The following is a 25,157-nucleotide window of genomic DNA, read 5'->3' as shown; positions in this document are numbered from 1 at the left end:
TGGTATTCTAAAACACTTATAAATTTAAATAAAGAGAAAAATAAAATACACGCCAATTGGATAAAGCACCGAAATCCGAATCAAATCAATGATTACGCAGACTTTTCCGAGCTGAGGAAAAGGCAAAAAAGTCTACAAGATAAATGTTATAAAACATATATCAACTTTGCACAAAATACGATTAAAACCAACTCTAAGATGTTTTGGAGCTATGTAAAGTCCAAACGATGTGTTAAGTGTTTCTTCCTATCCTCAACAAATGACCCTTGGTACTTCCCAAATCATTAACCCGGTTGATATATGTACAGCATTTAATAATTTCTTTACCAAAAATCTTAATCAACCATTACCAAGCTATATATTTGATAATAGTATTGATAACTGTCCGCAATCAAGTATTATTCCATCAATAGTTGTTACAGAGAAAGAAATAAGAAAAATCATTCTTCATCTCGATAAAAATAAGGGCGCTGGTACTGATAACATACATCCAATTTATTTTACTCACACGGTCAACAGCCTTACATTATTATCACATTGCTGTTTAATAGATGCCTACATGAGGGATATTTTCCGAACATCTGGAAAACTGCTCATATTGTAACAGTTCACAAAAAAGGGTCAAGGGTATCTATAGAGAATTACCGTCCCATATCGATACTTAATGTTCTCAATAAGTTAATGGAAAGAATTGTTCATACGCATATTTATCCTGCTCTGAGTACACTAATTCCTGAAGAGCAACATGGTTTTATGAAGGGGCGATCTACAACTACTAATTTAGGCTGTTTTATGGACTATGTCAAGTATGGATGGTGGGTCTCAGATTGATGTGATCTACACAGACTTTGAGAAGGCATTCGATGGAGTAGACCATGTTATTCTCTTGCATAACCTTTATAAATTGGGTATTCGGGGTAACCTTTTGAGATGGATGGAATCGTACTTACAAAATCGTTCCCAAGCTGCAGTGGTAGGAGGCTACTGCTCAAACTTTGAAATCATACCATCGGGTGTCCCTCAAGGCTCAATTCTGGGTCCCCTCTTATTTGCTTGCTATCTTTATGATATAAGTAAATGTTTTCAATAAGCAAAGTTCCTGATGTACGCCGATGATACTAAATTCTTTATGACAATCAAAGATAATTTGGACTGTTCCAAACTGCAAGCCAATTTAGATAGACTTACTTGCTATTATAATTGTAACCGCATAGGTGTCAACCATGAAAAATGCATCTATGTCTCTTTCACGAGAAGAAGGTTTCCAACAGAATTTAGTTACCAAATTAATCATCACCAAATTGATAAAAAACAAGTAGTCAAAGATTTAGGAGTACTTCTGGATGAAAAGCTAATATTTGGAGAACAAATAGATACCATTGTATGTAAGTCATAAAAAAGTTTAGGCTTCATCTTGCGCGTAAGTAGCCCCTTTTCTGACTTGGATTGCATCAAGGTTTTGTATAACTCATATATTAGAAGCATTCTTGAATATTGTCGTGTTATATGGAACCCACAATATTCTGTCTATATTAAGAAATTAGAAAGCATTCAGAGAAAATATGTGAAACACCTTAACTTTAGGACTCACAGTTATAATAAAGGTTATGAAGAATCTTGTATGCACCATCAACTCATTAGTCTTGAAAACAGACGTATCCTTCTTGAATTATCTCTTTTACATGGGCTTTGTCACGGTTATGTAGACTGTCAGGAACTTACCACTAAAACATTAAATTTTTGTACTCCAAAAAGACGCTCTAGGCACACATACTTATTTCCTATTCCTCTGGTGTCCTCAAATTACGCACAACATTCTATTATAACTCGATTACATAAAACCTATAATAATAAGTTTAGTTCGGTTGATATTTTCCACCTCAATAAACTCAAATTCAAAAATGAGATATTAAGAATATTAGTTGAAACATAATTTTATTAAGATAGTTCATTTCATGTTAGTTATGTATATTTTCATAGTTTAAATCCTGTGTTTTTATCACTTTAAAACGAATACACACACAAACACACACACACACATACACATACACCCACACACATGCGCACATGTATATATAATTATATACTGACTAGCAAATATCCGAATACATTCATGGTGTTTTACTGTGTCGATTGCTTAAAATTAAGGCCTTTAAAATGTTAATCCCTTTTGGTTGTCAGATCATATTTACATGTATTAATTAAATATTTTTAAGAGCTGTGGATTATGTATAAATAAATAAAAAAAAAATAAAAAAAAATGATGTTCCATTATAAGATGATCCATGATCTCGCATTGTATAGGATTTCCGAACAATAAGAGGTAAGCTTATAATGGTTTGTATAGTTTGATATGTTAGCCGTGTACAAGTATTCATGGTGATCTATAATAAACACTGTGCGGTGTTTACTTTTTAGAATGTAGGTGAGTTCCCTGTTTTGCAGACAGTGAAAAAGTAGAAAAATAAAATATAAACAACAAAGTCAATTTTATTATAATTTATTATTTTACAATGCAGGTATCTAATCTTCTTAGGGTAAAATTAAATTAGCTAGCGAAACTCCGCAGAAGTGATGGGGATCGATATCTAAAGTTGTGTGTGGTCAATTTGGTCAAAATGAAAAGCACAGATAGCGGCTGTAAAAATTTTCAAATTTTTCATAATAACCGCTTCTTAAATAAATTTTGGGCGGTACCAAAAGTTTTGACATTTTACGTCATGGGTATCGTTTTTAATGGTTTTCGAGAATGTTAAGGCCGACAGTGACGTTAAAATGTGAATTCATGATGGCGGCTGCGGACATTTTCTTTTTGTTTTTAAATTATAGGAGGAGGAACTTCGTTCCTTACATTTCTGGATTACATATTCCCAAAATCTAAATAACGAGTATATGTCGGTGTAGGCATATTTACGTCAGAAGGTTGGTCACCTTCACTTCTATGATCTGTATCTGCTGTCAACTCAAACTATTTTTCATTTATTCGAGGTTCAATATTTTCTTTAATTTTTTGTTTGTTCTTCATTGCGTCTTCTAATGTATGAAGTATTTCTTATGTTCATACCTCGAGTTAAGCAGGGGTCAACCAATTCTGGCAACAAACAATCTATATAAAACGACGTAAGCTATTCTTTCATCTTCTCCTTCCAGAATTCATCATCTCTATCGATGTACTCCGTTTTTAGCGGAGAGTTCTCATTTGACCAAACTGCAAATAAGCACTTTAGTCGTTCAGTAACGTGTAGTTGCCCCTGCACTTGATAGTGCCATTGGTGGTTTTTATTTATTTCGAGCCCTTTTTTTTGGTTTTTCAAAAGGGACTTTCCTTTTTTTTATGGCTTCTTCTAAACCTAATTTGAACGCCGTTATCAGGCATTTTATTTATTTTATAGTGTCGTCGCTACATAAGTCATCCGGAGTGGCTCCTAAAAATGGCAACTCTTCGTCAATAAAAAGACTACAAGGTTCAATTTTAATTTTTTCTTGCCTTTCTAATTGCTTGATGGCAATGTTTTCGTTGTCTTTGCCATGTTTAATTGACGATCCCGTGAGCCTCTTGACCGTTTGCCCCCTATTGGTTTTGTACAATAAGTCTCTTACAACCGCCGCGTGACAACTTTTCCAAAGTTGGATGCGTTTAATAACGACCTATGCAACTCTAGCCACTCGCTGCATTCACTTTGTAAAACGGTTGCCCTTTCGATTAAACTTCTTTCCTCGTCAGTTTTCTTTAGATTTACCATAAAATTTTCTTTAATTTTATTAAGAACATCGATTGGCATGTCAGGTTTTATGCGGTCTTGTTTCGATTTCTTTATGAATAAGGCTCGTTTTTTTGGTTTCCTATTAATCTTGTTTTTCGCATTTTTGTTTATTCTTTTGCTTTCTAGCCGTTTTATTTTGCCTCGAGGGCTGTCTCCTTTACTAATTGCTTTGTATGGCAGAGAAATTGTTTTTTTTTTATCAAAAGCTACGGCAGCGGATTGACATCTAGTTACATACGAGTTTTTTTTTTAACAAAAATTCACCCTTTTGCCACCAAACATTTTAGCCACCACGCTATAAAACCCTTCAACCCTATCAACGTCATATAATAGACACAGAGCATGTCCTGCAATATTTTGAATGATAAAATATATTTTTTGCCACAAAGGGCTTTAAATGAAATCATTTGGCAGGTCCGTTTGGCCGATATTATTACAGAAGTATGATAGGCACTTAATGTGATCCGCGAAGCCATGGAGGTGACTAGTTAATAAGTCGTCAAACAGAAGTTGAACATCAGAGTTACACTTATGTTTTTAATTAATTTGCAAATAGTAGATCTTGTTCGTAGTACAGATCTTTTTGTTATGAGTTTTCGGTATTTTATGTTATATTTAGTGTCTGTAGCAAGTGCTTGTAATTTAATTCAAAATTCCTTAAGATGTGGTTCCGGCACTTAATTTTTCCAACATTTAGGTCAGGATAAGGGCGAACCTGTAATATTTGGGAGTAGGCGCTAGCATCACCATCGAATATGAGTTTTCCGTAAATCAAATTGACATTCTTATAGATTATTTAAATCCTTCTACAATTATTTCACTCTCCATGTTTGTGGATAGACCGATTTTTGAAACATTTGTGTTCTGACGGATCGACATTTTTCTTTTCTGCACGAGCGCAGATGAAGCAGTATTTTTTTTGATGCCTAAAAACAGAAAATCTCCTGTATGTTTGTCAATTATGGCAGCTACACTCGAAAGAGCATTATAATAATTTTATAACTACGTTTGGACCAGCAACCATCAGCAATGACATGTATTATGGGACTTCCATCTTTGTTCACCCTGCCGTTAGAAATTGTGAATTGTTTTTCTCTTTCTACAGCCTGATTCGTAGATTCTAATAAAACATCTTATTATTTCCTACTAATGAGTTCATAGTACTCTGAATACGTCTTTTCAGATTACAACGTTGATTGCTGACATAAGTTCATCCAGCTGTGAATGCCCCCCACCTACTGCAATAGTACCTGCGACAGCGCACGTATTAATATTTAAAGTTCTAGGTATGTTCTGTGAAGCTGCATCCAAGTGGTCCATGGTTTGAAATACGTTTTAATTCGGAAAGGAAGTGGCTGACATCAATAATTCTTCTGTGTATTATTTTTTCGTTCATTTCTGCTTTCTTTTCATACGAAATTTGGAACTAAAATAAAAAAAAACCTGCATGATGCCCGCGCACGAGTAACAGTAGTGAATACGTCCAAATTTTAGAATAAAATCTTAAAAAAATAAAAAATTTTAAGATTTTATTCTAAAATTTGTTGTTGATTATTAAATTGTCTATCCATTAGTGTTAGTAGCAAAATAAAATTATGTTTACTTAACGAGGAGATGCACGTTATTAATCATTAATTCTCATTTCTCGGGTTACGTTGTAAGGAGATTAATTAAAAAAGTACTTCTTTAAAAATGAACATAAAACTACCATTATGGAATCAAGATTGCGTAAAAATTTAATGTATTTTTTATTAGTTGATATTTCTTTTAAATAGAGTAGACTAACGCGCAAATGAATTATTGAAGTAAAATTTAATAATAATTAAACATATTTAATATTACAATAAATACGATTTAAAACTTAATTTCTTTATTCGCAGATATTATAATCGGTATATCGGTACTAAAAAAGTAAAATAGACATTATTATATTAATATTTTATTTTATTTATTTATTTAATATAATATATTATTATTAATAGCTTATTAAAGGAGCTTTAAAAATTGCCTAGAAAGAAAAAAATACAACATTCTTTAAACCATTACGTTTACCTGAACATATGAATTAATTTTTTTTTCATATTCTTTTATATTTCGTCACCTAGGAATGTATCTATACTTATAATAAATCTGTAGAGTACAAATTTCTGTACAAAGAAAAAAAATCACAAAACCGAGTCAATAAGTCCCGATTTTTTTGGAATGTCTGAAACTATTGGACCGATTTAATTGAAATTTTGCATGATGATACCTTACGTCCCCGGTCAACATCTTATCTACTTTTCATCCCGGAAAATAAAGAATTCCCGTGTGACAGCAAAAAACCCATAGTCACTTATATAGCGTATAGTACACTACAACTTATGCACATAATTTAATAAAATCTGGAATTTTGATACCTTATATTGCCGGTGAACATCTTAGATACCTTTTATCCCGAAAAATTAAAGAGTTCACGTGGGACAGTTAAGAACCTATACTTACATATGTAAGCTAAATAAATAGCGTAGTACACAACAACTTTTGCACATAATTTTATAGAATTTGGTATATTCATACCTTATATTGCCGGTCAACATCTTAGATACTTTACATCCCAGAAAATTAAGGAGTTCCCGTGGGACAGTTGAAAACCTATACTTACTTTTATAGAATAGTACACAACAACTTATGCACATAATTTTGTAAAATTTACCATTTTGATCTTACACTTAATATACTACACTTAAAATATTTACCATCCCAGAATGTTAAAGAGATCCCGTAAGATAGCTAAAAAACTATAGTACCTTATATAGCGTAGTACAACATATGCACCTAAATTAGTAAGATTTAGCATGTTGATACCTTCTATTATCGGTCAACGTTATAGATATTTTTCATCCCGAAAAATTAAAGAATTCCCGTGAAATCGTTACAAAACTAACGTAACTGATGTAGCTTAGTGCACAATAACTTATGCACATAACTTAGTAAAATTTGTCAAGTTAATACCTCATATTTCCGGTATTCGTAGCAATAAAACTGACCGACCACCGACTTAAAATCTGTTAATAGGTAGCACATACAAATAATAGTATTTTACTAATATTAAAAGTATTAGGTTTGCATAAGAGGTGTATTAAATTAAAGCTTTAGTAAGTTATTTTATAGTTTTTGTTTTTTAAGTCGGTTTTTTAAACGTAGTTTTTTTTTCTCAACGAGACAGGCAACGCCTATTGTGGCGTTCAGCATAAAATGTTACTGTGTGCATGTAAAGTGCGAAATAAACGATATTGTATTTGTAATTAGGCTTAAAACCTACTGCAATCTCGTGTCGTGTTGCGATTCAAAACTAGCCTATAATAAATCTGTAATCTAAACCCTCGAAGGCCACAGTCAGTGTTTTAACGCGATCGAGATGATATATCTCGTTTTTCATTCAAGAGTCTCCAATTAAATTCTGAGTTTTATATTTCAATCAGTCAAAATACAATCTTAAACTACTATGGACAAAGTATACTTTCATCGTGTTTAACAATATTAATTGGATAGAAAATGGATTACAAACAGAATGCGCGCGCAATTCTAATACAAGATGGCGGCATCTGAATCGATGCCAATAGTGTTGTGGCCGTATAGAGTTTATGACTAACGATAATATATCGAATAAAACATAATAATCGATTCGTTATATTGCGCAACATGTTGTCAGGACTGAGGCATATTATTTCGATCATGTGGTAGTTTTTGACGGTCAATATGTAATGTTATGACCTATTTTGAATCAAAATGTGTGAATATATATTTATATTTCATACACTATAATTATAAAGAGGTAAGGACAACATGTATAGGGACCGACATTAAATGTATTGTATTGTATATGTATTATTTATTCATTTTTATATACTTTCACTTATGTTTACGGTATATTTATGTAAAAAAGTTATAAATTTGGGATTGCATTGAAATATATAGTATTCTAAATACTACAAATCAGAAAGTAACTATTTTAATAATGTGAAGTCATTATAGATGACTTTTGTGTGTAAAATAATTACTCGGACTGTAGCCATTACAATTAAATAAATCAATCAATCGATTCGACTTCTCGTTTATCGAGATAATTTAAGCTTTTTATCGACAATACTGGTTTATCGATTTCGACACAGGGGCTTACTAGTCACTATTCTGAAGTACAGAATGTAACTTCGCCATAATTTGAACAAAAACAAAACATATTTTTGCACTGATTTATATAAATGCTATTGTTATTATACAATTTTCATACCCTTGCGTAGTATTTTATGAGTCATTTTGGATGTGTCGTGCTGTCGGTCCTTTGATGGTGGTGTTGAATTTGTGTCTAATCTGTGAACGTACGGATTATAATCAAGTTATTATTGTTTGAGAATACGAAAATTATCTTGGTGAGTTCTTATTGTGAATTTTCCTTTTGCTTATATATTTTGCATTCTATTTTTTAAGCTTAATTAATATCAGAAGCATTATTTTATATTATGAACTCTGACAGTGGCACAGCAAACAGTTTATTTATATGTTGTAGGTAAATTATTACCTATTTATTGAAAACATGTCGCTCAACCTCATTTGATACAAGCTGAATTTGATACTAGAAGAAAAATGTAACGCCATTTCCTTCTAACAGCAATGTAATGCAAACCAATGTTGGTTTGAATGTTTACCTATTTTTAACACGCTTTTATTAGTTGTTATGTATGTTTGTTTGTATATTTTGTTTCATGGACAAGTTAAGAGGACAAACGAGTGTACGGGTCTCCCAATGTTAAGTGATCACCACCGCCCACATTATCTTGCAACATCAGAGGAATCACAGGAGCGTTGCAGGCCCTTAAGGAAAATGTACGCGCTTTTTTTTAAGGAACCCATGTCATATCGTCCCGGAAACGCTGCACAAGGAATCTCATTCCACAGCTTGATCGTAAGTGGAAGAAAGTTCTTTGGACACCGCACTGTGGAGGAACGCCACACATCCAGGTGGTGGAGATGATACCCTAATTTGTGGCGTGTCGTACGAAGGTGGTAGGTGTACGTTTAACGCGGGCAAATGGTTCGAGGAGGCTACACCAGAGATAACAGTAATGATAACTCATAATATGTGGCTGGACCTTCGCTTTCTAGAGCGCTACAATGTGAGCCGGCATGAAGTATTGCCGTGCTTTATTTATGACACACAGCTTCTTGGAATCCAATTTGGCTTTGCCACCAGTCAAATTTAATCCAATTTGGCATGGCCACGGAATTGGCAAACGCTCGAGACCCAGTATCCAATACTAGATGAGGGTTTAAGGAAGTGGTGTCGAAGAGCGGTGGTACGACAAATGGTTTTTTTAGTGGTAAACGCGCTAACTTATTTGAATCTACTGGGGGTTAAGTTAGACAAGGTTCATTTTACCCCATTCCGCGACCTTCCTAAGAGAGGACTCGATAGATAGTTGCATCCGGCACTGGTCCACGATTTCCCTAGAGAAAACTGCATGGCCCGTGTATATCAGCATCAGCAGTGCTGTCGTCTGCATGTCATTAACATGCAGAAGAAAGAGAGATAGCACACAGCATTGGGGAACTCTAGCGTTCACGGGCTTCGGGTTCGAGCAATAACCATTGACAACGACCTGTAAGCTTCGCACAGTGAGGAAGCTGGAGGTCCACTTGTATAAACTCTCGAGAAGCCCAAATGATGGAAGTCTTGAGAAAAGCGCCTTGTGCTAAAGACGATCAAACGCCTTCGCTATAGCTAGGGCTAACTGCCAGGCCTTCTTCCTTGCTTTCGATAGCCACCGCTAGCGTGTTAGGTATACCAGAAGGTCGCCCACATACCGACCATGGCAAAAGCCGTACTCTCTGTAGGTATACCAAGATATACCAAGACCTGGCGGTTAATTATGCCCTCTATGATTTTGAAGAGCAGAGAGGTAATAGCTATTGGCCTGTAGTTTGTCGGATCGGAACGGTCTCCTTTTTTTGGATCGGATGGACTACGGTTGACTTCCAAGCGTCCGGACTACTAAACAGAGCTTGCCGAACAGTTTTCTGTCTGAACTGTATTTTAGGCATAGAGCTAAGTCAAGAGTCGAGTTGGTGGCAAAAGGAGTGCATAGAAAATTGGCTTTCTGTTTTGCCATATGGGCCAGAGTGTCTATCCTCATGTACAGCGGCGGCAGGGACGGCTAATTGAAGTTATCAAGAGTACCTTTCGACAGCGCCCAGAACTTGCGTGTTCCAGTCGGATAACTAGAAAGCTGCTTGCCCATTTTGACGACGTTCTTCAAACCCGCACGGGCGATTTAGCCGCTTAAAGAATCTGGTGGCACGGTTATGAAATATAACCTTTAGAAATTTGCAAATCGGATCCTTTGAGCCCAGCGCCATTCAAATTCAATACGCCTGTTTTTTGCAGTCAGATGCTGCTTTAACTGACGCATCGAATCAGGGCTGTGATCTGCCCCCGATCGGTTCTACAGAGCTTGGTATAAAAATATCCATGCCCTGCAGTATCACATCGGTTACTGCAACGGTATATGCACTGGGATCATCCGAAGGGAAAGAAACCCTGCTCAAAGGGTAGGATGCAAAAAAGGAACGCATCCGTCCCATTCTGCTGACTTTTAGTGCCAAATGAGGCGGGTCGCTGGTGGTCTGCAACGTGGACGTTGGATAGGCACCACACTCCTGACCAGGCAATTCAATGTTGTAGGTACATTTCTCAATCTAGATCGTTTTAGCTTACTTGTGAAAATATGATTTTTACTAATTAGCTATCCAAGTGAAAATAAATGTGATGTTTTTATGAATTTGACCAAGAACATTGGAAATAAACTAAAAAAACAAACTAAAGAGTTTACCTCCAAAATGCCATTTTATTTATCTGCTGATAGGCCTATAAGTTGTAACCTACTAAAACCAGTTTGGTTTCAGTAGAAGTTAAAAATGGTTACAATAATTTCTTCTTTTGTGATTTATCTAAAGAATTTGATTGTGTTTGAATTTGCTAAGGAAACTTTAACATTACGGAATTAAAAATATAGCTTTGGGCATGGTGATATCCTGCTTAAACTGTAGATTACAAAGAGTAGACCTACGAGCATAAAAATGGGGGCTCCACAGGTCTCGTTTTCGTCCCCCCTTTTCGTGTCCACATTTTCGTGTCTTTTCTGTTTTTATCATATATTAATGAGCTCCTTATCATGCTAAAGATAAGTTTGAAGTTTTCTTTGCTGATTGTAGATTGTTTGAAGATCTCCTATAGCCTCTGTCCTATAGCCAAAGAGCCATTATTACTAGTTCTTTTTAGTACATACATAATATTACATATTGATTCATAGGTAAAGCGTGACACAGCTAAGACCTTTCTTTAAAACTTTAAACAACCTTCTTCGATTTCTAAGCATACATAAAATTGTATTTGTCATACAGTAGTAAGTTGAAAAGTTTTAGACAATTTTTGCATCACTTTGCAATGATTTACCTAGTATAATTCAAAATTAGATATAGCTGTTCATATTGATTAGCTTGGCAATGAATTTCTTGCCCTTTTTCCTCTTCATAGCTCAACTTTAATACAATACTATAGATACTAATAAATTCTTTATCAAAACCATTAATATATAAACCAACTTCAAAATTCCCCACAGTTCTATTCATTTGTTACCTCGGCTAACATTGTTGAAAAAACAATAGCTTACCAGTGGATGAATGCGGAGTCTTAACTTCTAATTTCTTATTTTTAATTAGATCTAAGAAAATAGTTCCTATATTTTCTTTTTCATTGTTTCTTTTTTTATATTTAATATAAGATTCATGCAAGTAATATTTATAAACAAATGCGAATACATGTACAGGATTTCTTTTACTTGTATAGTTTTAATATACTATTTGTTTACCAAATACGGTTAAATAAAATAAAATAAATATCTTTTTACTAATTGACATATTTCGTTCCAGAAGAGATGGCGCCCGTTAAGTTCGGCTTGTTCAAAGCGCGAAGTAGAGATCAACAGGACCAACCTTCGACGGAAAACTTACTGAAGTCGAGCGGAAGTATTGATCAAGGTCTGATTTTTGAAGTTATACATCTCTTGGTGCGTTAGGGGCTATCCTTAAATTACGTCACATGAATTTCGTGATTTCTTGACCCTCCTCCGTCCGTTGACAAGGTGTCAAAGCTCGTCACATTTGTGGCAAAAATCTCTAGCAAAAAACCAGAAGGTAAATTGCGCGTTCATAGACTTCGAAATATGCTAATGATATGGTGAACAGAAAGAAATTATGGAAGGTGTTATCTATGTATGGGCTGGACAATTTTCTGATGAGGGCTCTGTGCCTGTGTTCGGATTAATGGTGCCTATACGGCCTGGTCTGATATCTCCAAAGTTGGCAGACAAGGTTATGTAGCCTCGCCGTGGTTGTTTAACATATTCATGGACAGCAACAAGCTTAAAAGCGAGAGGTTTGAAAGTGAATGTAAGAAAGACGAATGTGATTGTGTTCGAGAAGGATGTAAGTTTGACTGAGTGTAATATTGCGATTGAAAATGAAGGGTAGAACAAGTTACAGAATTTGTATATTTGGGTAGTATGTTTACAAGAGACGGTAGATGTGAAGGAGATATTGAAAGGAGTGCTTGTCGCCGTTGATGTACGGAAGTGAGAGTTGGGTATGTCTGCCATACCCAACTGACTGATTGATAGAATTCAGAATGCGGTAATACGAGCGCGCTGTGGTCTGAAAGAAGATGTGTCAAGGATTAAGAAAGAAACGCTGAAATGGTTTGGACTTGTGGAGTGAATGAGTAGAGAAAGAATAACTTCTAAATGGAATACATAAGGCAAGTGTGTGTGGGCAAGTCGGTCGCGGAAGACCTCTTAGAATATACGTCGACCAAATTGGGTATGAATTGAGACGACAAGTTGTCTCTGCGTACCCCGACGGGGAAAAGACGTGAGTGTGTGTGTGTGTGATTATTGTCGCGGCTCGTGCATAATCAATAAATAAGTATCTACCACAGAACAGAAATAACACTGAATTGTGTTCGCTATACTCACACATAAATCTTTTAAATATGTGGTACGTGGTAGGCCTAAATTCATTCCGTATTAAAAGAAAGAACACAAATTATTATAGGCTTATGATAATACATTATGAAAATTCAAAAGCATTCAGGTCTTATATAAAATCCAGCTGAGCGATCAATAAAAGCAACATTCCTGCAGTTATGAAATTTATCAATATATTATTAGAAGAGACGGTAGTGATATTGCAAATTGTTTTGCAGAATATATTTTTCTTCGGTTTATAATAAACCAACATCTTCATATATGTCAAATAACATAACAAAAACTTATTTCAAAAATAATCTAATAAACTAAGATCATTTAACGTCTAGAGACTCTAGATAGACCGTGACAGCTATGAAAACGCAGAAAAAAAATTTGAGCTTATTCTTAACGACGATCAAAATACACCAGCAACCGTCCAGCGACATAAGCGCTCAATGCCGCAAGTACAGTTCAGACAGAAAACCGTTTGGATAGCTGTTTTCCTTGGATATTAAGACTGTGACGTCGCTTCGTTGTGTGTCTTCTACCGCATTTATCACGGAAGTGTTCAGAAGAGCTGTTTCACCTGATTCCTGCCGCCGAATCCCATCTTCGCACTACACGCTACAAATTAGGATATCATCGCCACTGTCTGGATGTGTGGCGTTCCTCCACAGTGCAGTTTTCAAGGAACTTTCTTCCACGTACTACAAAGATGTGGAATAAGTTTCCTTGGGTGGTGTTTGCTTTTCTTCCGTCGACTATTTTAACTTATCACGTTTGAGGTTCAAACAAATGATAATATGCTGTTTAAATTGCAGGAGTTAATCATCAGTATATTCAGGATAATTTAAACACACATCGTAATTACAAAACAATACATTAAACCATAACATTCGAACAAACACATACACTCACACAACCTACTCACCATATCAGTTACTCAATATGGATACGATTTCGTCTTTCCTTTCTATTTAATTTTTTTTTTAATTTTATGTAGTTTTTCTCGATTTTGTCTTAAACTTTTAATTGGCGTATCTATTCTGCTTTATCTTTATATACTCTCTACATTTTTTAGAGGAATGATAAATAAATAATAAATTAATTAAATCAAATTATTTTTGTCGTCAGCCGGTGCTCCGAGCTCTCCAATACCGTCAACCAGTCGCGGTATAGTTGAAGCGATATCTCCGCACGACTTCTCCTTTCTAACTCTTGATGACGATGATGATGATGATTACGACGATGATGAGGTATGTATGTATGTCACCAGTGGGAGGCTCCTGTGTACAGGATGCCGGCTAGATTATGGATTTGTGCCGCGAAGCAGTAATGTGCAAAAAATATTGTTTCGGTCTGAAGGGCACCGTAGCTAGTGAAATTACTGGGTAAATGAGGCTGGAACATCTTATGTCTCAAGGTGACGAGCGCAATTGCAGTGCCGTTCAGATTTTTTGAGTTTTTCAAGAATCCTGAGCGGCACTGAATTGTAATGGACAGGGCGTAACAATTACCATCAGCTGAACTTCCTGCTCGTCTCGTCATTTATTTTCATAAAAAAAAACTTTATTCGAAATTATGTTATTTATGTATGACGTGTGCAACATAAATTGACCGTTGCGAACTAACATCTTTATACATGCAATTCAGATACCCGAATAAGCGTACAAGGCATGATACCCTTCTTAATATCCCAATTACTCACTCTATCTATGCCCAGAATTTGGTGGTCTGCCGTACCCTTATGTATGCACGCAAGAAGTTATACTTCTCTGGCCCAACGAAGCATAAATCATTAAAATGATTTATCCTCGTGCCTTTTTTAGAACAATTTTGAAAAAACCTTGCAAAGATGGCTTTGACAATTAATTATTAAATAATGAATACGAAGAAACCAAAGAAAATAACGAATCACGCAAACGTCAGAAAATTTTAGGAACCAACTTCAACCTGTTACTTTTGTGTTACAGTGATGCGCGCCCATCCTAAAATTTCACTCTCATAATTTTTTCATAACGCGCCTAAAGAAGTATAACTTCAAAAAGAATTACCAACAGATATATTCGCGCATACTTAAAACTCTTTCAAACAGCAAATAACTTTATACATTTTCGAGTAGTTTTTGAGTCATACATCTTTGTGCCGTTTGGTGTCGAGACACTTGGCCCGTGGGGCCCAGAAGCGCGGAGAATGTTCAAAATACTATCTTCGCGCCTCAATAAGGCTACTGGAAACCCAAGCGCTGGCAGCTATTTCGGTCAACGGATCAGCCTTGCTATCCAACGCGGTAATGCCAGTATTCTTGGTACGCTTCCACGTAATGATAGTTTTAATTTTATGTAGTCGTAGTATTGTAAATATAGTTATATACTTATATAAATACATATAAACATCCTTTTCGAGTAGTTTATAATTACTCAAGCCACTCGCACATACACACAACCACAACATAAAATCTTTGTAATAATTATATTGTAATTAGAGCAATAAATGTTTTACCTTATATAGTGCAAACCTGTTATTGGCGGTCGGACATCATAGTTTTGTGATTAGTTTACTTTTCATGTGCTATTTTTTTAATACTAAAAAATCTGTTGGAGGTACAATGCTTCATGGGCCATCCTAAGATCCGAACACAAGAACAACATGTCTTCCCCTTTACTGCAAAAAGAAGTACCGATCATTATATTATACTTAATAATATCATTTTTTTTCCAGGTGGTACCACCAAAAGACATCTCTCGTAAAAACAGTCAACAAAGTTTATGTGAAGATCCTCTTGTAAGTATTTTATTTACTTAATAAAAATAAACAGCAAAAATATTTCAAGAAAAATCGGGTTATAATATCGATTTGTTTCTGTGATTGCATTACAGCAGTTTCTGTATTGATTTTGATAATGATACTTTTGTCTTGAAATAATTTTTGAGATCGGTTGTATAGTTTTGAGTACTTGCGTAAAATAGGTATTTTTTATGGAAAAGGAGGATAATCTAACGTGCCGGGCATCTAGTGTTAAGTGATCACTGATGATTCTCGTGCAACACCAGAGGAATCACAGGAGGTACCCATGTCGTATCATCCCGGAAATAACGCACAAGGAATCTCATCCCACAGCTTTATAGTATGTGGAAGAAAGTTCCTTAAAAGCCGCACTGTGAATAATAGTGTGTGTGTTTGTAGTATATATAGACTAATTTTAAAATAATTAGATGCCTTAAAGGTTAAACTTTCCAATATGAACCACAATATATGAAAATTTATTGAATTAGGCGTAACTTTGCGGAAATCCATAATTATACAAATGATTTAAGTTTTCTTTAGTGTTAATTCCGCCAATAATCTCGCCAAAATCTGGCACGAGCGTCTCGTGCCAGATAGTAATCTCATTGTAATGGGCAGGGCGTATCAATTACCATCAGCTGAACGTCCTGCTTGTTTCGTCCCTTATTATCATTAAAAAAAACGTCGGTTTAACTAAAATAATAATAAAAAATCTTTTACACAAAATCTAATATAAAATTCAGTTACAATTGCTTAAATAAAATACACGTGCTTAAATCTTTCAGAGTGTTTTATTTAAATGTGTAACACTCTAATTAATCAAAGAAAATACTTGTTATTGTTTAACCCTTTAACATGACATTTTCGTTTACCAGGTTAACTATCAGCAGCTACAGAACTCCTCAATTACATCGACGTCAACCCTAGAACTTGACCAGATAAATATCTACGACGATCCCGAGACATTCGTCGATGAAAGTTCGACGGCGTTCGACGCTAACTCGTCGCAGTTCGACGTGACGTCACTGCAGTTCGATGAAGAGTATGACACGACGTCAATTTCGGCCGAAGATTGGTCGCTGTATTGTTCTATGATTAAGAAACCCAAGAGGAAACACAAAGAGCAACAACTTAGTGATATCGATATGTGGAGGGCGAGTAATGTTGAAGTAATGAAGGTAAAATTATTTCAATCAAATATTATTGGAGCTTTATTACTTTATGACTCACAATCACGCTCAAAAATTTGTCTGAAGCAAAACTCTGCATACGCGTCTATTAGGCTGAGTTTTCGTTCAATTGTGTTTAGACCGCGCTTTGAATACTACGCCACGCAGTGACAAATTGTTCAGGGAAAACCTGTCCAAATCACAGCATATTATCCAAACTTAAATAAAAAGATTGGAGTGTCGTATTTCCGTAAGTATCCCTTTAAATTAACAAAATTATGTAACTAACTTGATACATTTCAATTTCTAAAACAAAATACATTGCCCACGAAATGTGCCAAAAACTTACATAGCTTCTTGTGAGCCTGTAAAATAGACTTTAAACATTACTGCCACGAAATAAGGTGTTAATTTGAATGTTTATTTATTTGTATATACAACACCGCTTGGACATTTTTGACCTTTTAATAGGCTATTGTGAGTCTAGTTATTTATAGAACGTCTCTAGTACATCTCACTGAGAACAAATATTAGAGCTTCTTTGACAAATAGTCTAACTATAGTATACTAGATTATATAGAGGATAATGATCCATGGTTCTTGTCTGGTTCAGCGCAGGCCAACTAAGATTGTATAATATTATATTAAGTGGGCTAATTTCTATATGATTTAAAAGATGTCTGGGAGTTTCATTACAGTTCTTCTCCCCATGTCAAAGCCCCTTTATGAACTGATGTACATAACTTCATGATATTACTCAGTTGGGCTGAGATCTATAGAGTGAACTCAGACTTTGCTCAGTCTTTACTTACCTAAAACTTTACTGATTATGATAAAAGCCAACGCCAGAGGAATCAAAGCGTTGCCGGCCTTTAAGGTTTCGCAGAGTTTTCAAACTTATTGTGAAACCAAATAGGATAGATATTCTTTTTGAAAGTTTTTTTTCGAAGTGTTCTTAAGTGTAGGCCCCGGGGCTGCAGCCCCGGTTTTCCTCCTTAAATCCGGCCCTGAATATAACTAAATCTACGAAACTACATGTTTACACCTTAGTGATTTTATGTAATACCAAATAATGTCTTCAAATCGACACTTCAAGCGACGAAGTGATAATGTGAAGCTGTGACGTCATACGTTGTAACGTAACATGGCCGATTGCCATATTATTATTCTGTCGTTTTATTTTATTGAATATCTTTTTAAGTCTCACACTTTTTTAAAATACTTTTTTTATTGCTAATATAGTCAGCTTTAGTTAAAAGAATATTCTTAAGTAATAGATTTTATGGTACACTAAATACAGTAAAATAGTCTGTTTTAGTTCACGCTTTGCAACTCTAATGCACTTATCCTGTCCTTATCCTCTTCATGTTCAAAATGGTTTCCAAAACTATATAATGTACTTGTATATTTTATTAAATAGAGTGCAAAAAATAATGCTGGGAGAGTTTCTTGCGCTGCTTCTTCTCTCTTAGTGCGCCATTTGTTTCCGAAGCGGAGTATGTGTTAGAATGACATCAAAATGTATTCTAAAAGAATCAATTTTGGGAAAATATATGCCTTTTATGCTTTTTACCTATTATTTTATTATTTCAGAATCTTCTACACCGAAGTGGAACTTTGGACGAGCAAATAAAATGGGAGGCGATTGCAACATCGCGAGGTCTATGCACACTGACTGACACTTGTACTTGTAGCGATTGCTCGGGAGCGAAGTACCTCGTGGGCATTGCAGATGGCGACGGAGGCCTAGGGTCCGCGCCCCTTTTCAGCGCTATCGGCGTTGGGTGCCAAATTCAATAGACTGTTCAACTTATGAACTTGGTTTTTATCTGTGTAAACTTTTTGAGGAGGAAAAATAAAAAAACCAAATAAAAACGCTTAAATAAAATTCAAAATCGGATAACACACAGCCTTTAATCAAAGCAAAGCAAGAAATACAGCATGTTCTTGATGCTTTCAAGTCATGAATTGGATTGGTGTTGCGCGAGCAGTGCCGATATGCTAAGTTTCATTTCCTTGGGCAGACCAACGCCGCTACCAACTGCTTTTGTATCCGATATTAGATCGATTGATAGACTGTGACAGCTGAGAAAACGTCGCGTCGATAAACATTGAGGTGTCAACCTCATTAACCTCTATTTTGAGCAATGCACGCACACTAACACAAATGGTGAGCGTGAGACATAGCTTGTCCCACACTAAAGCCTGGCCTGTTTTCATCAGTAGTCTAGCAGCAAGAGACTCTATCTAGACGTATTATCCAAGATCCAGACTTATTGTCATCTATCAATCAATTCTGAATCTGCATTTAAATATAAAAATTTCTAAATTGATATACCTTGTTTGTAAAAGTCATAATAATTATGTCCCGTTTATAAGAAATACCATCCGCTTTTATCTTCTATATTTCATTTATAACCTTCTTTAAGTTGGATTAAAAAAATTGATTATTATTGACAAAGCAGGAAGTAGAATGAAAAATAAAACTCGAAAAATTATTGTTTCTCTCATTTGGCAATTTAGCATGGCGTAATAATAGTGCTACCGGACCTCAGCTCGTAGACCCTAAGACTTAAGACTTATACTTGACAACTGTTTCAACAAATTTTATTTAAATTTAATTTAAAAAAACTTAAATATTTTAAAGTCTTTTTAAGCTCTATATAAAAGGGATTGTGTTCTTCACGGCTTCATAAGGTCAACGAGGTAGAAGACGACTTACTGAAAAATTAAAATCAGTATACATATGGTGTGATAGATATGTGTCAAGAAAAATACTTAATATTATATATAAATCACTGATCCTCCATACAATGTATGTACACATTGATTTTATTTTAATAATGAATATAGGAGCCTGTAAGAAAAATATTCTCACAGATCGAGTTTCCTTTTTACTTCAGAATAATATAAGCTACAAACTAGTGTTATTATTATGATGGTGTATTGATTATTGGGTAATAAGTATAATTAATTATATAGTAATTGGTGTTGTAGATATTACTTGTAGATACTTAAATATTTTCAGGTACATTTAGCACTAGAATAATTGTAACAAATTCGCTGTATTCGAATTACACCATTTTATAAGAGTAACATATTTTGATCAGGTTTCGTTCCTAATTTTTTACTTCTTCAAGTCTAGACAAAATTAGCACTCGCTCGTTTGCCCCTGTAGTAAAATCGTAAACCTCGTGCGTTGGGACTGAGCGGAGCCTTGTAAATAAAATTTACGTCGGCAAGAAATCGATAAAACTATCTAAGTACAAACGAAAACTATACCATTGATTAGTGATTTTAAAGTATGCCTGTCACTAAGATGGTGGAGTGTTCCTATCACAACACGCGGGGATTTTACATAAGCTGCGTATATATGACGCGCGGCAGATGCTCGAACATTGGCTTACACGTCGGCCGCTCAGTATAAAGACGAGGAGGGCCGCGCCTGACAGAGTGTTTGACGTTTGAGTATTTTTGCTGCACCACTTTACATAGATTAAACTAAAATAATTTGTAAAACGATGTAAATTTTTATATGATGGATGGATGGATTCTCGCTACTTCTCATTAACGCGTTTTTCGAAGGGGTGGTGAATGATGAACTTTTGACATTAATAAGTGTCAATTCTTTGATCTAAATACCTGGTAGTACGGTGGATCGCGTATTTGGCGACACACTATATTATATGATTTTCACTTGTAAAATGTGAAAGTAGGTAAGTATGTGGGGACGGAATGAGATTACAGAATTGCTAAATTCAGTGTTGATAAGTATTCAATCGAGGGCCATATTTTCTACGCACTTTTATTTCGGCACGGCACATTTTTGTACTTTTATAATATATGTATCTCATATTTTTGGATTTAAGGTTTTCGTATTGAATAGTTCGCGGTACAAGTCGTGAGCACAAACAGAAATTGATCAGTAGTGACACATGTTGATCCAATAGTTGACAAGGATCGACTATGAGCCAATGAGCGCTTTGTCGCCCCTGCGTGCGCTTCAGAGTGACTAATGAAAAGCGTGTCCACGACCTGTGCCGGTATCTATAATATTTGTGATTATTAGTTATTTATGTCTAAATCTCGCCATGAAATGTTGAATCAGTTACCTCAAGAAGTTGCTTTGCGTGCATGGTAGTTTGAGACCCATATAGATAATTCGTTGCCGTTTATACTTTTCAGCGTGTATTTCGTTTTCATTTAGCGCGCGAGTTGAATGCAGTCGGGGCCTGAGGTAAAAAGCGGGATCATCTCCCCCTGCAGTCCGTGCGCTTACAGTGTAGTGCTGTGCCACCTTTGTCAGTTATCGTACGCTTACCGTATAATCGCGTTAATACTAAAGTTGCGATCCTGTGCTATTTTTTTTTTTATTTTAATACTGACTGAACCGAGTCCACCAGGTTCGGAACAAAAAAAGGGGTTTTATTCATCTTGTAGCACGAGAAATGGCTAAAAATGTTTTAGCCATGTGTGTTAAAGAAAGGCAGAACAAAAATTTGAGATTTAATGACTCTCATGATTGTGGTGTATTGTAATAACTAGGTCCCAACACTATCCCATTCGTGAGCTCTGCATTCAAATTGCGTGATGAAATGTACACGGCTGCGAAGTCCCGTACCGGGTTTCAATTATCGCGCACAACTTCTAATTATAAGTTTTTGATTATAATAATATGATGTACAGTATTATGATCCAAATTATCTAGTTAGTCTCTAGTATTATCTTAGTATAACCTATTTTAAGTTAAATATATCATGTAAATTCTATGTATCTATAAACATAACAATTAGTATTAACTTGTACGAAATTGTAAATGACAAAATGGCCTCGTAATTGATGATTAAGACTGAAAATGCGATGTAAGGTAAAGTAGGGATTGCGGTTGAAGTTTATGTACAAAACAGGTTTTTATTTTGTAAGTTCTTACTTCTACTATTTAAACTTTTTTCTTTACTTTAAATTCGCCATGACATGTAAAATAATGTTTTTAGTTATCATTTATTAAATAAATACGAATTCTTACTACATGTTAAAAAAGTGCAAATTCCATAAAGCGCATTAATTTTTCAGATTTCATGGCACGTTAATTGAAAATAATTGAGCATTTATGGCATTTAAAAAGTAAGAGAACAATGGTATATATATATCACATTACTCATCACAAACCTCCTTCAGTTTAGCGAGGAATAATCATTATAATATTTGTACAAAACCAATTTGAGTAACGATAAATTTTACTACATTTTTAAGTAACTGAAAGGTTCTCTGCGTGCGCGTAGTTAGGAGCTAAATTCTTCTCAGGATTCATTCAGTTCTAAGTACTGATTATTTTCTGAAATTTTGTCTGATACAAAGCAGTAACACTGTTTGCGAACACGATGTCACTCAAGTCAGATTTAGAATTAAGCAAGTACATAAAATGATTTTATTTTGTAATAACTGGACCTAAATACTCATTATTTTTTTAAGTACCTATATTCTATAACTGATACTTAGTTGTTTTGTGTATGTCCATTTGTCAAGACACAAACAGATACCTACGTAAATTATTTAATAATATAAAAAAACCACACGATTTTAAACCCTTTTTAAGTCGTTTGATAAAACGATCTATGTAAGAAAGCATATTATTATTACTATCCGAAAACACGGTTTCAACACGAATTGTATACATAACAATATATCTTTTAAACAGTCTAATAAGTTAGTTTTCTACCTACAATATGATAAGTTATTAATGAAAATCAGTAAGACAGTGAAACGATATTATACTAATATATATTATATTATTACTTTAGTAGTATTTCTAATTTATATACGTACTTAAAGCTTTGTTTAACTATGGTTATAATAACTGTCCCTAGATGGGGGAGTTCAAATATTTGCTAATTATGTATACGTCTAGATAGACTGTGACAGCTGTTTAAACGTCGAAAAAAATTGAAGTTGACAGTTAACCTCTCACATAAAAATCGCGAGTGTAAGACGCAGCTTGTCACCCAGGACACCCACACACCAAAGTATTAAACCTGGTCATTGGTTGTCTAGCAGCAAGAGACTATCTAGACGTATAAATTATAAGAATATTTGCATGTCATTTGTAGAAATCATTTAAATAGTGTTAGTTAGGTTTAGATCATGACTTGATTCTTAATTCCTATTTATACTTTATATACTTACTGAATTATAATTCTTTTTCAGTGTCACAAGAACATTAAATTCAAATGTAATATTCGTGGATCCTTATTTAGTTTTAAACGTTGGAGAATCCAAAATAAATAATAAAAATAATGAGGAATATCATCATTCAATATCTGTCAAATAGCTTGAAACCTTCTCGAAACTATATATGCGTATTATTCATTAAGCAGCAATATAAATATGTTGGACATTGCTGCATATTGATCAAGAAAATTTTAAACAACTGGAGTAAATCGGCAATGTACAGATATAACAGTCGAAGCTTATTATGATGTCATTTGGGGCATGTTCCATATTTCGGCTTTGTTTTGTGACGTAATTTGTCTGAATTATTTTAGAACGTTATTGAGAAAAAACAAAATTTGATGATATTCCTCATTGTAATTATTGCTGTGACAGTGCTGCTACGCCTTATATTTAACTTACAATTAATTTTATACTTAGATCATAATGCATCTAGATAGACTGTGAGAGCTGTGAAAACGTCGATAAAAATATTGTTGGTTGACAGTTAACCTCTATTTTGAGCAATGCACGCACACTAACACAAAGTGACATATAAATCGCGAGTGTAAAACGTATCTGTCACGCACATACTACAGTAACAAACCTAGCCTGTTTTCATCGGTTGTCTAGCAGCAAGAGGCTCTATCTAGACGAAAAAATTATCTAAGCCTTTACATCTGATTTCGTACAGCTCTTAAATTTAGTTTACAGTCTAAATATAATTGTAGGATACAAAAACTTAAATAGTTTTATACTGTGGTTTATAGATTTTTGATCTCTGGATGTTTTGTAGCCGTGTGAAATATTTGTGTTGTACAAAATAAAAATATAGTATCCAGAACAATTGTTTTAATTTCGCGTAGTTGCGGTATTACCATAATTCCATTCCAATATTATCAGCTAGCTGTTGCCCACAACGTAGTCCGCATGGACACTATAAAGCAGTAAAAATACTATGGATGATAATCATTTCTATAAATTAATTAAAATTCTTATGAATAGTTGGGTTTAGCTTTCATTAGCCAGGCTCCTGCTGTCCCTAGCAGGTAGGTCATAAATCAAATTAAACTCAACAATGTAATGTAATTTAAGTTAAGATTGTTTGTATATCCATGGGTGATGCCTGAAAATAAATGATTTATTATTATTATAAATCATTAGTATGACTACCAAGGGCCCTAAGATAGAACCCTGACTTTTTATTTATAAATATAAAATATTTTATTTAATTTTTTTTTTTGACATTCATAAGTGTCATTTTCGTGACCTACTTGAATAAACTGATTTTGATTTGATTTGATTTGACTCACACCTGAACGAGTGTGATCCGATTCTGACTCGTGAATTCCCAGTTTAACCAGTTACTGGTGGTCCCTTATGTATTCTGCAATTAGGTGTTATAATCTAGGGGCAAAACCTATGGCACTTAGTTTCGCTAGTAAGATGTCGTTGTCAACCCTGTTAAAGGCTTTCTGAAAACCAAAATAGAAAACATGTAGTCGACTCCCACTGACTTATCTCTGACTCGTCTTGACTGATCTTCTAGGTCTGAAAACAATATGTTGTTCATTACACAGTTGGTGTTCAACTTGTTTATAAGCTTTCATAGGAAGTATATTTTCGAAAGCCTTTGCAGATGAGTATGGGACAGCGATAAGAAGATACTCCTCGACAGAGAATTGATTCTGGTTTTTGTAAATAGTATGGACCCGTGATAGAGAGCTTCCATTGCAGCAGGTAAGAACTGGAACTGGTTGAATGATTAATTATATGCGAGATTGAGATTTGATACTTTAGCAAATCTGCGCCTTGCTTCAGGAACCATGATGGAAACCCATCAGAGCCTACGTAGAATACGTTGGCCTCAAATGCTCTTTTTGAACATATATTTTTTATGTATTGCGATTCAGTTTTTATAATTTTACCGTCGAGGCCTTTTAGACGTTCACTGCGGGTAAAGCAAATAAGATGATGAAGTCATTATATACCTCGTTACACCTGTGCATTTCTGTTTGCCAAGAAGTTTTATTTTTATTTAATACCCATTATTATATTGTCTCGTGTTAACCAGAAGTAGAATGAATAACGAGAGTGAACAACGTTGAGTCTTAGTATTATAATGAAGTTTCTTGGGAACATATCATAGTCAAATAAATTGTAAATTT

General features: G+C 34.7%; 1 protein-coding gene across 2 annotated transcripts; it reads left to right on the top strand.

Moving 5' to 3' along the window:
* Positions 1-7,950: 7,950 nt before the first annotated feature.
* Positions 7,951-23,836, top strand: LOC126968490 (uncharacterized). Of its 2 annotated transcripts, none has more exons than XM_050813566.1 (6): positions 7,951-8,176; positions 11,736-11,840; positions 13,961-14,082; positions 15,548-15,610; positions 16,489-16,791; positions 18,376-23,836. In XM_050813566.1, the coding sequence occupies exons 2-6, from the start codon at positions 11,738-11,740 to the stop codon at positions 18,580-18,582; spliced, it is 798 nt and encodes a 265-aa protein (XP_050669523.1). In that variant the 5' UTR covers positions 7,951-8,176; positions 11,736-11,737; the 3' UTR covers positions 18,583-23,836. The 2 variants fall into 2 exon arrangements, with proteins under 2 accessions (XP_050669523.1, XP_050669522.1); XM_050813565.1 differs by having other exon boundaries at positions 11,733-11,840.
* The last annotated feature ends 1,321 nt before the right edge of the window (positions 23,837-25,157 follow it).

This window comes from Leptidea sinapis, chromosome 15, assembly GCF_905404315.1.
Source record: "Leptidea sinapis chromosome 15, ilLepSina1.1, whole genome shotgun sequence".
Classification (NCBI taxonomy): Eukaryota; Metazoa; Arthropoda; class Insecta; order Lepidoptera; family Pieridae; genus Leptidea; species Leptidea sinapis.
Note: the sequence above shows the minus strand (reverse complement) of the source record. Positions and strands in the feature narration are given on the sequence as shown.